Source organism: Macadamia integrifolia, chromosome 10 (assembly GCF_013358625.1).
Source record: "Macadamia integrifolia cultivar HAES 741 chromosome 10, SCU_Mint_v3, whole genome shotgun sequence".
In the NCBI taxonomy this organism is placed as follows: domain Eukaryota; kingdom Viridiplantae; phylum Streptophyta; class Magnoliopsida; order Proteales; family Proteaceae; genus Macadamia; species Macadamia integrifolia.
This window is the reverse complement of record NC_056566.1, coordinates 30981581-30994723: the sequence shown is the minus strand read 5'-3', so window position 1 is coordinate 30994723 and position 13143 is coordinate 30981581. Positions and strand designations below refer to the sequence as shown.

At 38.9% G+C, this 13143-nt stretch overlaps 2 protein-coding genes across 3 annotated transcripts; one reads left to right on the top strand and one right to left on the bottom strand.

Moving 5' to 3' along the window:
• The first annotated feature begins 1160 nt into the window (after positions 1 to 1160).
• Positions 1161 to 3395, top strand: LOC122090697 (protein AGENET DOMAIN (AGD)-CONTAINING P1-like). Of its 2 annotated transcripts, none has more exons than XM_042660370.1 (3): positions 1161 to 1687; positions 2414 to 2896; positions 3074 to 3395. In XM_042660370.1, exons 1-3 carry the CDS (start codon positions 1199 to 1201, stop codon positions 3077 to 3079), a joined length of 978 nt encoding a protein of 325 aa, XP_042516304.1. In that variant the 5' UTR covers positions 1161 to 1198; the 3' UTR covers positions 3080 to 3395. The 2 variants fall into 2 exon arrangements, with proteins under 2 accessions (XP_042516304.1, XP_042516303.1); XM_042660369.1 differs by having other exon boundaries at positions 3032 to 3395.
• Positions 3396 to 5396: 2001 nt separating this feature from the next.
• On the bottom strand, positions 5397 to 6133 carry LOC122090955. Its single transcript, XM_042660730.1, has one exon. It carries the CDS (start codon positions 6072 to 6074, stop codon positions 5586 to 5588), a length of 489 nt encoding a protein of 162 aa, XP_042516664.1. The 5' UTR covers positions 6075 to 6133; the 3' UTR covers positions 5397 to 5585.
• Positions 6134 to 13143: the final 7010 nt, after the last annotated feature.

The window sequence follows — 13143 nt, the reverse complement described above, 5'->3', positions numbered from 1 at the left end:
GCATCCACTGGCACAGTATGGAAAACCATTACACAAAGGGGTATTTCCTCTCCTTTATGAGACTCTGAATCGATGGTTCCATTGAACCCCCTTTTTAAAGAAATATCTGATCCTTCAAATATGCTTCTCCAGAGACAGAAATGAAGAACAAGAACATATGAATCATCATATACTATTTCACCATAGAAGAAGAAGAAGAAGAAGAAGAAGAAGAAGAAAAAACTGAAACCGAATTTCCATTACAGTAAGAACACGCATACGAAGAAGAAAAAAATCACATAAGCATCGAAATCTAACCTTAAATCAAGCTTCGATTCTAGTTCTTCAAACCTTGGAGTCGATTGTCTGATTTGGAAATAGGGTAAACCCTAGATATGAAGTTTACAACCTGAAAAATAGAAACTGAACTTCAATAATCCTAATAAAACACAAATGTAGCCCAAGAATACAAAGAAAAATACAAAGAAGAGGGGAATCTCACCTTCAATCAACTCGGTTTTAGGTGTTCTTCTCAGATGCGAGCTGTCATGGACAGAGGGTAAATGTGAGAAACCCTAAACACAAAAAATGAAGAAGAAAAAGAGAAGGAAGAAAGAAGAAAAATAAGAAGAAGAAGAAGAAGAAGAAGAAAACGAAGAGGAAGACGAAGAGGAAGAGGAAGAGGAAGAGGAAGAAGAAGAGGAAGAAGAAGAAGAAGAAGAAGAAGAAGAATCGAAGAATCGCAGAATCGCAGATTTACCTGTTGCTTCACCCGTCGCTGAACCTCGGTCGGACTTCACCGTCAGAATCGCAGGAACCGTGAAAATGAACTCCAGTTGAATCCATGGCTTTTATACGAACCCAATAAACTGTGACTCGATTCCGGATTAACCTATTGAGGTTAATCCGGATGAATCATGGATTTTAGTTGGTTACCCTGATTCTACTGGCCACCATGACTCCGAATCGACTTTTCACAAAAATGAACCAAACGGTTTAAATTTAATGGGAAACTGATTCCTTGGGATCTGGTCCGATGGATAAATCTAACCAAACGCCCCCTAAAGGATTGAGATTCTCTCTCTGTTAAGTATCAAGCCACCTGTCCGCACCTGTCCCCACGTGGGGTCTGTGGGGAGCTTATAAGTCACCTCCTTTTAACTCTTATCAAAATTACTAAAATACCTTCTTCCCCGGAATCCGTAACAAGTAACAACCGATGGCTCCTTCTCTGGGCGGAAGTAGGAAGAGGAAGTCTTGTGAGTTGCAGAGCAAAATGGAGAAAGGGCTTTTCAAGAAGGGAAGAAAGGTCGAAGCTTGCTTCGATGAGCCAGGCATCAGGGGTGCCTGGTTCACGGCAACTGTTCTCCGACCTCCGAGAAGGGACAAGAAGGTACATCTTGAGTTCCAAAGTTTACTGAACGAAGAGGGAAGCTCAGAGCGGCTGAAAGAAAAGGTCACTGTGGTCAATGTCAGGCCTCCACCTCCTCTTGAATTCCATCGGACCTTCAAGATGAGTGATGAAGTTGACGCATTTCACGATGATGGTTGGTGGGAAGGAGTCATTACCAAAGTTCATGATAAAGATAGGTTTTCTGTTTACTTCAGAAATAGCAAAGATGAGCTCGTTTTTCCTGCAGCTAACCTGCGTCTCCATCGCGAGTGGGTTGATGGCAGCTGGGTTCCTCCAATTGAAGAAATCTACAAGGTTCGGAGCTTTAAAATTTGGATCTTGTCTTAGGTTTTTCTCCTTTTTCTGGTTTTTACTTTCTTTTCTTTTTTTCTTTGTTCAAACTTAAGTACAATTTGTTTTCTGAAGGATTTGTACCCTGAAGGACTTGGGTTTGTTTCATCTCTTAGTATCTTTACCTTTTTGTTTTGATTTTTCAAATGGTAATTTGCATATTTCTGGAGCTTTATCTACTGTACTTTGTCCAAGAATAGATGCATGACCAAATATGTAGCGAGAACAAGAAAATAACTGTAATTTTTAGCAAATAAGAACTTGGTTCCCCCACCCCTGCCTTCTTCTTCTTGGCTGGATTTTGATTTAGAGGGGAGTGTCAGATCTCTTCTTCCGTTTCTTCACTTGTTTCTTCTATGGGTGGTATCTTCTTAGGAGTAAGTATATTTTGATGATTCTGTGTCATGTTTTATTTCTACATTTGCTTTTAGTTTCTTTTCTTGACTGCTTACAGTAGTTTTCACATGGATTCTTTTTGTATCATATTGCAGTTGCTGTTCTTCTGTAGTGTGATTTGCATTTTTTTTTTCTTCTTTTTTTGGTGCAAAATTTTCTTTTTGAAAGCTTGAAGATAAATGGTTACCAATCCAAAACCTAGGGATATTCAAATCCAATGTTTGTAATGTTCATTTCCTGTTCCTTTCCCTTGGTTGATCAAGTTCACTTAGTTTCTAATTGCTTGTGTTACAGAGTAATGTGTGGAGATCAGAGGGGAATAACATGGTAAAACCAGAGGGTCCATCAAAAAAGTATTCATCAAAATCCAAGATAAAATTTGAAAAGGGAACACAAGTGGAGATCAGCAGTGATGAAGAAGGTTATGTTGGTGCTTGGTTTGTTGCAACCTATGTCAAAAAAGTAGGGAACAAGTACTTGGTAGAGCATAAGCACTTCACAACAGATGATGGAACTGAGCTATTAAAAGAAGAGGTGGATGCTCAGCACATCAGACCTCTTCCTCCTGAGATTTTAATTGTTGATCGTTTCAAACGTCTGGAAGCAGTTGATGCTTGGTTTAATGATACTTGGTGGGTAGGTATGATCTCTAAAGTTCTTGACAATTCGAAGTACATAGTCTACTTCAAAAACACGAGAGAAGAAATGGTGTTTCAACATTCGTCTTTGAGGCTTCATCAGGATTGCATTGATGACCAATGGATCAGGGCTTCTAGGGTAATGATTCCTTCATACTCTCAGTTCTTCCTCAATTGCTAATGTCTCCACAGTCCAGAAATATAAGCAGTCAATCCTTCTGGAAATTCTCTTACATTAGCCTAGTAAGACATGAACCTTTGTTTTCTTTTTCAGATCTTTTTCTGGGGCTTGATACTTGGCTTGCTTCCTTGGCAGGCTTAGACGTCGTGATCAGGGGATGAAGTGAGGGAATTCTGCATAGCAACCTTTCATCGGGTGGCATTGTTGCGCTTCCTGCATCTTGAGACATCGTTACTTATGATTCTGGAATCCGGATTTTTGCTATGTGATTACTGCATATCCAATCCTTGGGTTATAAGAGTTTCGATCCCCTACATATTATCTTGCAATTCATATTGAATTTAACAGTAACCTTGGCTTCTCTCCCTGAACTGTGACAAACTTGTTACACCATCAAGGCAAGATTCTGTGATTGTTTCCAGTGGAATTCACAGTGCATATTCCCAAGTCTCAAAAATGATCGATTTACTGTTTCATTGATCTCCAGACAATAGTTAGGTTCAATGTAAATTTTGCTTATGATTCTGGCACAAGCTTTTGTTATACTGTAAGGTAACAGTGGGAAACAATCCTAGATGGTATGGTGTGTGATCCATACTGATCCCATGTTAATTTGGAAGGCCAGAGTACTTAAAAAGTTGGTTTCTTTACATGGATGGCAGCAACAAGGGGTGTAAGTTTGGCCCTGAGTCCCTGCCGGCCAACCCCACCCTCACCCTGCCCCGAGTTCGAACATGGTTTGGGTTAAGATTTCTGACTCCAAGGGCAGGTTAGGATTGAAAAACAATGACCATAGGTTAGGTGTAACCAGGTCCAACCCAGCCTTGATTTTAATTATGATTTATATAATATAATTGAGGGTTATTATCCTATCATTTTATCCAGAATAATGAAATTGGGGCCATTGATTCTTATGGTTATATGTTCTAAACATTTATTCTTGTGTTGTACTTCATAATTTCAATTATGTATTGATCTTTTGATCTATTAGTGTGTTTTTTGCAAAAAAGTTAGGCCAATTAAGGGCCAACTCGGCCGAACGCAACTCAATTAGGGCTGGGTTGGCCGTAGGTTGAATTTTTGGCAAATCAGTATGGATCACACACCGTACTGAGAAAGAGGGAGATGTATGCCCTGAGTTTCAAAGAACCTTTTCCAAAGAAATGATAGACAACGATCAAACAATGTTAATTTGGTCTAGTATTCGATTTAGGATTAAAATGAACCATGGAATGTTTTGTCATTCTATTTGGTGTGTTGGTTTTTTCTTCACTTTTTGTTTTTTGGGTTGAGAGGGAGGACCGGTATGAGTTCAGATATGCTACACATACGTGATACATGTTCAGGGGTGAAACAGGATCAGGTTGGGCCAGGTCTCTTTAAACCTTAATCCAACACTAGGTCTTCAAAATTCAACCCAGGCCTAATTTAACCTTGTTGGTTTGTATCAACCCAACTTGTCCCTAATTGACCTTGTAAGGGCCGAGTTGGGTTGCGTTGGATTGACCCTACTTCTACAATGGTTGGACTAATCTTGATTGATTTGTTTTTGCCATTCATATCGGATACATTAAAAAATTTAGAAAAATGAGATATCGATAGGAACCCTAAATTCTAATATAGAGATTCAGGGTTAAAATTTGGGTTGGATTGGGTCGGGTTGAGGTCCCAACCCAAGCCCTACTCAACCCTAACCCAGGGTTGAGGTTTTTTTTACCCTAACCTACCCTCAGGGTGAGAAAACTTAGCCCAAATTATATTCGAATTCAGGGCAGGCTAGGGTGAGAGTTCGGGTCATCATGCCAAACTTTCACCTCTATACGTGTCTCTTTGGCTTCTATATATACCTCTTTTTACCCTTTTTTAATAGTAGGAAGTGGGAGACGTGTTGAATCCTCACATATACATCCAAGTGAACATACGTGCAGTAGATCCAAATTTAAGAGTGTGGGGGTTTTGAAGCATGACGGTAAATTTCTTAGTGAAGGTAGTTGAACCACTTAGTTTGCATGTATTGTGATGTTGGAAATCATAGAATTATAGTATCATATCAGTTTGTTCATGTCTTTGGTGCATTTATGTACTTGATAAGCTCACTCTCCCTAACAACTTGCAGTTTTTAGTTGGACCCTCTACCATGGTATTAAGGGTTAAGTCCCATGTCTTTGGTGCATTTATGTACTTGATAAGCTCACTCTACCTAACAACTTGCAGTTTTTAGTTGGACCCTCTACGATGGTATTAAAGGTTAAGTCCCGTAGCCATCCATCCTAAGTTGTTTGTCCACGTGTACAATCAAATTATTATTATACTCAAGTTGTTTTCTCACATTTAGAACCAGAATATGTTAAAATCACACCCACACAAAGCATTTAATTCCTCATATAATTTCCATTTTATTTATTTGGGGGGGAAATTAAGGTCTAACTTTAATCCAAAAGCATGCATCTTTGGAAAATGGTATGAACTCCTTGACCTCTTTGAATTTGAATAATAATACTTAAAAGGTAGAAACAAAGACCATGCTACAGAGTAGAGCCATGGATGGATCATAGGAGGTGGCCGGAGGGGATCGGTAGACTAGCGAAGGCATTTATATGGATGGTACAGTAGAGTAGAAGTACCAATAGAGGCTAGCTAGGTATAGCTAGATCTCAACTACCGCTCCTTCCTTGGCGGTGGCGACTCCCACTCCTCCCTGACCATCGTTCTCCGCGACCTGAAACGCAGCCACCGGAAAAGTCTTGGAGATACCGACGCTGCTCTTGAAGCTAATCTTGTCGTCGGAAGGAGGATCGTTCACGTAGATATCAGTGAGTGTGATCCACAACAGCAACTCCCTTACCTTCACTCCGGTCAGTTTCCTGATCTTCTTCGGCTCCACATAGGCTGTGACCTCGGTAGCATACGAGGTCAAATCCCCAATTTTCTCGAACTTGTGCTCAATCTTCTCTTTCTGCTTCACCCACACGAATCCCGTCTCTTCCACATACCCACACTCAAGTATGTTCTTCAGAGGCAGCAATCCGTTCGGTAATCCTGCTTCTTTGAGGAAGAATTTGGTCTTCTGTTGTCCCATCTCGTCTCCACACCACACCTCTGCCTTAGCTCTTATCTCCTCTGTCACTACCGACATTTTTTCTCTCTCTCTCTCTAGCTCTCCTTCTTCTTCCAATGTGAGGTTGCAAGGAGGAGGAGAAGAGCTTAATATAGAGTCATTGGTGAGAGGGAATAAGAGGAAGTCATTAATTAAGAAACGTATGGTTGCTTTGGTTGGTGATTGTGGTAATGGGATACACAGAGAGTAGTAAGTTGGAATTAAAGATTGAACGGGGACGGTTGTGGGTTGGAAAGTGGGAACTGCCTGTCTTGTCTAATTTACAAAAATACCCCTTCTTCTTCGTGAGCTTCAAATCTTCACTAATTCATGTTTTTATGTCTAAAGTACCCTCGACTTTAGGGTTTAAAAATTCAGAATCAGACTCAGATCAGTCAACTCAGCCGATTCAATACTCAAATCATTCCTATCATTGGATACAAAAAGAATTCCTATAGTTCAGGCAAGTTACGCTTGTTTCCATTGTTGATTTTGTTTACTTGAACCTTGAATTGAGTGTTTGTTCCACTTCAAAAAAGTAAAAAAAAAAAAATTCGGTTGAATTCAAAAAGTGAAAGTGGAAACATCGAGAAAAATATAATGGAAAAATGAAGAGGAACAAGTGCTCGGCAAAAGGGTAGGGTACACTATTATGAGCCTAAATCCTCTCCATCCAGTTGTATCTTTCAACCCATCTCACACCATCCATGGAGTGGGGGGATAGTGTGAGATGTGGTTGGAGTGTACAGTCGGATGTAGACTTCATAACGAAGCAAAGGAATTCTACTCTGTTGGGATAGTTTAGGATGAACCGAGTATTTCATGAGTTATGTTTCTCTATCTGGGTAGGGCTATGTTTTTTCCAATCCCAATAGAGAGGATGATCGGACGGTAAGTCAACTACTTAAGTTGCTCCCTGCCTCTGCTACCATCTCCGACTCTATCCCTGATGCCTTTGGCTTTGGTTACCTATTGGACACATCGGGGAGGTTACCACCAACCGTAAGGGAGGACAAACAGAGGGAGCATACCCCACTCTATGGATGGTGTGACTTGTGAGATGTGGCTAGAGTGTACAGCTGGATGGAGAGTACCCAAATTCCACTGTTACCTCTGAATCTCTTTCTTCTCTTTACGTGAAATGATCTTATTGCTCGTAATGTATGATATTGTTTTAATCTTGAGTTCACACGTCAATACTTGTCGCACCTCCACTCGTTTATAGAACCCTTTTTCATATTATAAATATACAATGAAAGGATTCTGATGACATTAGGATGGAAAACTTCACCAAAGAGAGATCGAAAGACTGTTTCATTCAGTAAGAGACTCACATTTTATCCAAGGAAGTAGTGTCATAGAAAATCAGAATTGGTCAGCGATCCAAATTGAATTGGAATCGGTTTTAAACCGGAATCATCCAAGAATTGACCGCTCGGATCCGAAAACCCAGTGAACCCAATAGCTCATTAAAGTGAAAAGGCGTGAGGAGTCTTCACCTCAACTCAACCCAGGGTCGCAGGAATTTTTCCCCAATATAAGGGGCAATCTGGGGACATAGCAAAAAAATGGTTAGTTAGAAGATTTAAGGAGCATTGGGGTGGCCCACTGATGCCATGACACTCAACAGTATCACATCATACCATTGGTTTTTGACATAAATACCCTTTAATGTCCCCATTCATCTCATAACTGCAAACATGGCCGATCACATTCACACCTGCCCAACATTCCCTCAATAAATCAATTTTATATTGTTTCACCATAAATAAAGGAGGGAAAAGTACATGATTACTCAACTTTGTGTTTCCTTTTACAAAATTAATCAATCTATCTTTCACTTAACAAAAATGCATTATTTTGGGTTTGGATTTACAAAATTACCCAAAACAGTGTTCATCCCTCAATTGAGAAGATTTTTTGATAATTTTACCCCCACCTCCCTTCTCCCACCCGCTCCTATCCCGTCTTTCTTCTTCTTCTTCTTCTTTCTACCCCCATTCATGGGATGCAAATAGTTCCCAATTGCTTCAATTGCCTCATCGCGCTCTACAATCTCCTCACCGCCCACATCTCAGGGATGTCGCTTGAAATCGCTTCGTTTTGGACAAGAACCTTTTCACCTCCATAACCTATTCCTCTCCACCGCTCTCCAACCTTTTCATTAGCACCTTATGCTCATGTACTACTTCTTCTTCAAAATGCCCATCAGGAACACCGATTAATGCAAGTGGAAGACTTGATACTGAAAGAACCGGTTTACTAGTAATGGGGTTTGTGAAGCGAGAACCTACAACTACAAGGGTTGAGACTTTTTACTATTTGCAGCGATCAAACTACTAGTACAAGGTGAGATCCTTGGGTGTGAAACTATGACTGTTTCTCAATTTCCTCTCATCAAATCTTACTATTCTCGGAGAGCGGTGAGATATAAGGAAGATTGCGCCTGAGGCCCCAATTAGTTTTGTACTTCTGAATAGAAGAGACAAAAGACATGAAAGATTCATAATTTTGTATTAGAAGAAGAAAGGATTTTCCATTTTCCTTGTGCGGTTTAGTTTCGACTCTCGCACTAATTAGAAACTAACTGGGGAGCAGGTATTGCCGTGCCGTGCTGTGCCGCCTTGGTCCTTGAAAGATCAGCAGTTAACCTATTTTGACCCCAGCCCTGCAATCGCCTCGCCGCAAAGGCAATAGGTGATTTGTCGCTGTTCTGCAAGGACCCTTCAGTGGATGGGGGTGCGACATGGCAAGGAAGCAGGAGTGGGTTTGTGGGGGAGCCAGCAGTGGCAAGGGTGAGGTGTTGGTAGGTGAACGATAAGATTGCAGGAGGAAGAAGAAGAAGCAGGGTAGGGATGGGTGTGGTGGTAAGACGATGCCATAATCGGCTACCTTCGTCTTCTTACATTGAGAAACTCTCGCAACAGTCCCAAAAACCCTCTTAGAGAGAGAGAGAGAGAGAGAGAGAGAGATGATTATCATCTCAATTCCTTTCTATCTTTTCTTGGACAGAGATGGAAGCAACAGAAGAGCTAGGGAGAGAGAAGAGAATGATAGAAGAAGTGGGGGTAAAAATGTAAAATAAACCATACATGGTGAAGGATGGTACTGTTTTGGGTATTTTTGTAATACCAATGTTTGTTTTGAGTAAATCTGTTGAAGGAAAGATTGAATGGATAATTTGGTAAACTGAAACTCAATTGTGGGTAATCTTGTAATTTTTCCAATAAAAAATCAATTCTATACATGGTTCTAAAATGTGTTTAGGAGTAAAATAGTAAAAAATGTGTTTTTTTTATCCGACAGATCTAGATCGAGACCGATTTTATCCCATGGATCCAGATCAATTATCAATTTAGGAGTAAAATAGTAAAAAATGTGTTTTTTTTTATGAAAAGTAAAGGCAAAATTATCGATCCAGACCCGATCTGATTCAATTTGGATTAATTTTGCATCAATATAGGCAGACAATACCGATAACTAAATCCATAATTCTATTTGATCATATTATTATGCCCCCCAATCGCGACCTTCCATTATGAATCGAACATAGAAACTTTCACTTTTATATATTTGTAGTTCGTATATATTCGCTTTTACCCCAAGACAAAAAAAATATCGCGTACAGAAAAGGGTAAAATGGTCTAAAAACAAAGTTATCAGTATATTTTAGGGTTTGACACAAACACTGACCAGTCCAAGTTGCATACTCTCTTAACAAGGGTTTCAATTTGGGCCAAAAAATCAGAGCCCACCAACTTTTTCCACTAGGCTTGGGCTGAGATTTTCAGCCTGTGACCCAGCCTTAGGTTGGGTTGGGCTGAGTTGGTGTTCATGCACTGGGCTCTACCTGATCCTATCCCGGGCCTAATTCATATTCAAATTTTTTGGTGTCACATGAAAGCACCACTAATCCACTATGGTTAATGAAACAAGGGTACTCTGTAGTAGTGATCATAGTTCCAAGCCAAAGCTCTCATCTGACAAGTAACGTTTCCATGGGATCAATGAACGATAGTGGTGTATACCGACTCAAATCTACAACCAACCAACTCAAGTAGTGATGGGGTAAGGGCTTCCTTCCACTATGGGCCTAATTCACATACAATTAATAATATGCTTAAAAACTATAATCATTTATCAATGTAAACTGAAAGGTGTCCATGTAGACTCTAATTGGAAGTTAAGTAAGGGAAGAAAAATGAAATTAAACCATAGATTTCTAGTTATTGCTAACAACAATTGTGTGACTATAAATAAACATACATATGTAATTAAATTTTGAAAGAGGCATAGGCACCCCACCCTTGCATGCAACAAATTAGCGGGTAACACCAGTGGGGGTGCGGGATGAGGCAACGTACAAGAGAGACAGAGTCATTTCAGATGGGAAAAAAAATAGAAAAAGACACAATGGGTGCTAAGCAGTATGTTGGTAGTTTGCCCAGCCTTTTCCTTTAGATTTTATTGTATTTTTCAATCAAATTATTGATTTGAATAAAAAAATAAAAATTAATATATATATTTTTTAATCCTCATAGACTAGTAGACCAGAAAGATTACATTGTCTAATGCACCTACTTGCGCCATGTGTAAAGGTGATCTGGCCAATCCCACCGTTAGTATAGGGAGAGATAGGGGTGTCAACCAATTTGGCTGGTTGGTTTCGATCGCCAATAATTTAAGGCCTTGCACAGTTATGGACTATTCATATAACCATGTCATGTAGTTCAAGGCATGGACACATTTCTATATAAACGATTTTTAGTTCATAATTGAACTCATGTTAATCAAACTAATCTGGCTATGCTAGGGCTATAAATGGGCTAACTGAGCTATAAACAAGGTAATTGGGCCATAAAAGATCGGTTAATCATCACGTAATCGTGCTAATTTATTCCAGTCGAGCACCCATCATGCTGCAATCAAGTGCCATTACCAACAGGTTCATGATCAGGCTAGGCCCAAAACCAGGCCGTTTCTTAACTAGTCAGTCCAATGCCAAGCTTTGACCAATTGGACCTATCGGTGCATGCCAACATTTGATACCCCTCGGAAGAGAAATCTTTGAGTCAACGGGTGGTAGACATAGCCAATGGGGAGTAGAAATATAGTTCACTAAGAGCGCATAAAACAGAAAAAAACGTGTCAAGAGGAGAGAGAGAGAGAGAGAGAGAGAGAAAAAGAACTTGCTTAGCCTCTCACCACCAGTATTTTCAATGATATCATACCATATCGATACCACCATTGGGCTGATACAAGATCAAAAAATGAATGTCCATGCCAGATCAACTGATCCGTATCGATTAAGTATCAATATCAATCACAAAAAAAAAAGAAAAGAAAAAGAACAATGGAATATCTTGTATAATTATGTGGCTCCATAGTAGACTTGAGGTGGTAAGTCCAATATGAGGGCTGAAAAGTGTGAGAGCATCCTCTTATTCTCAGGGATATATTAAGTAGGTATTGCCATTGACTACTGGAACAGTGACACTGATAGAAGGAAGGAGGTTTTTTGTTGTTTTTTTTTTAACTCCTCCACGATAAAAAAGAAAATCTATTCACTCATGGGTTTTGATGCTTGGATAGAATTACTGGAACTATTAGAATGACAATTCAAATATTCCTACAAAAATAAATCGTTATGGCATCCCATTATTGGATTCTTTCAAGTTATACAAAGGAAAACTTTTACTTTATTAGAAAGAATTTTGTGAAATACTAAACAAGTATGTGAGATTCTCACTCATTTCTTGTGCCATTATTGTAATCAAAACCGTTTACCGAAACCGAACTGGTCCGTGTACACCGAAATCGTAAAATAGTTTAGTAAAAGGTGCGGTTATGGTTTCAAGTTTCAGGCCGATTTGCTAAACGGGTTGGGTTGGTTTTAACCGCGAAACCCATTGGTTTCAAACCGAATTAAAACCATTTAAACCAAACCTTTTAAACCGATCCAATTAATCCGTATAACAATTAAATAAAGCAGGGGGCAAAATCGGTATATCATTTCCAAAAATATAACCTTAAGTAAAAGCGATTGGAATGAAATGGATTTGAGACGTTTTGTATTCCCTACTTCCCTTTTCATGATTTGAACCATTCGTTTTTTCAATCAGGTTCGTATGATTAATCTATTAGTTACAAAATAACCAAACAGTCATCATTCAATTCTTCCCGTCTTCTTTCTTCTTCTTCCCAAACTCTAATTTAAGGATATGATGATTCATTCATCTCTTTTATTTGCATGGCCTTGAGAATTAGGAACTTTGGTTTATGGGTTTTATAAGAGAATGCTCGGGGAGATGAAAAGGATATTGGGTTAAAAATCGAGTGACATTGGAGAATGGTCATACAAATAAATAGCACTAGATTATCAAATTAAGACATACCATCATCAATATTGAATCTCTTATTTGTGGTTGCTAATTATTTTTGGATAAGCTTATGATCTTCAGTTTAGAGATGATTGCAAATTATAACAAATCGATTGTGAACCATTTTACAAACCGTATAGAATAAATCGAAATCGAAACTGTTTAAAACCGTGAAACTGACACCATTTAGAAACTGTGGAAACTGAAACTGTTTACTAAATAGTCACAGTTTCAGAAAGTGGAACCATTTAATAAATGGTGCAGTTATGGTTTTAGTCAAATAAATATGAACCGAACCGATCCGTATCATTTAAACCAAAACCAAACTGATTAACACCCTTATTTATGGATGTATATAATCATAACTTATAACCTTATTTGATTGCTTCTTGTCTCATTCCCATTATATTTTTCTAAACCAAGAATAAAAAGAGCTTTTCGAAATAAATTGAAGATGACTTGTCATCGTTATTATTATTAAAAGATGTTATTGTCTTTTGCTTATTTTTAGAATACACATGTGAAATTATAGGACTTATCTCTTTGAGAAAAAAATAACATATCACGTCAAAAAGCAACAAGTATGGATACAAATTATTTGACACCCTAGGGTGTTAATAAGAAAATCCGTCTTACAAAAAAAAATAACTTCACATTAATATCAACTCAAATCTGGACTTGGGATTTTACCATGGTAGACGGGAAAAAGACCACATTGCCCCCCACTC

Bases quoted from the DNA above. Each gene is read 5' to 3' on its own strand.
- LOC122090697 (XM_042660369.1), top strand. From the start codon at position 1,199: ATGGCTCCTTCTCTGGGCGGAAGTAGGAAGAGGAAGTCTTGTGAGTTG. The intron at 1,688-2,413 runs GTTCGGAGCTTT...CTTGTGTTACAG, and splicing joins CAATTGAAGAAATCTACAAG to AGTAATGTGTGGAGATCAGA. The intron at 2,897-3,031 runs GTAATGATTCCT...TTTCTTTTTCAG, and splicing joins AATGGATCAGGGCTTCTAGG to ATCTTTTTCTGGGGCTTGAT.
- LOC122090955 (XM_042660730.1), bottom strand. From the start codon at position 6,074: ATGTCGGTAGTGACAGAGGAGATAAGAGCTAAGGCAGAGGTGTGGTGT.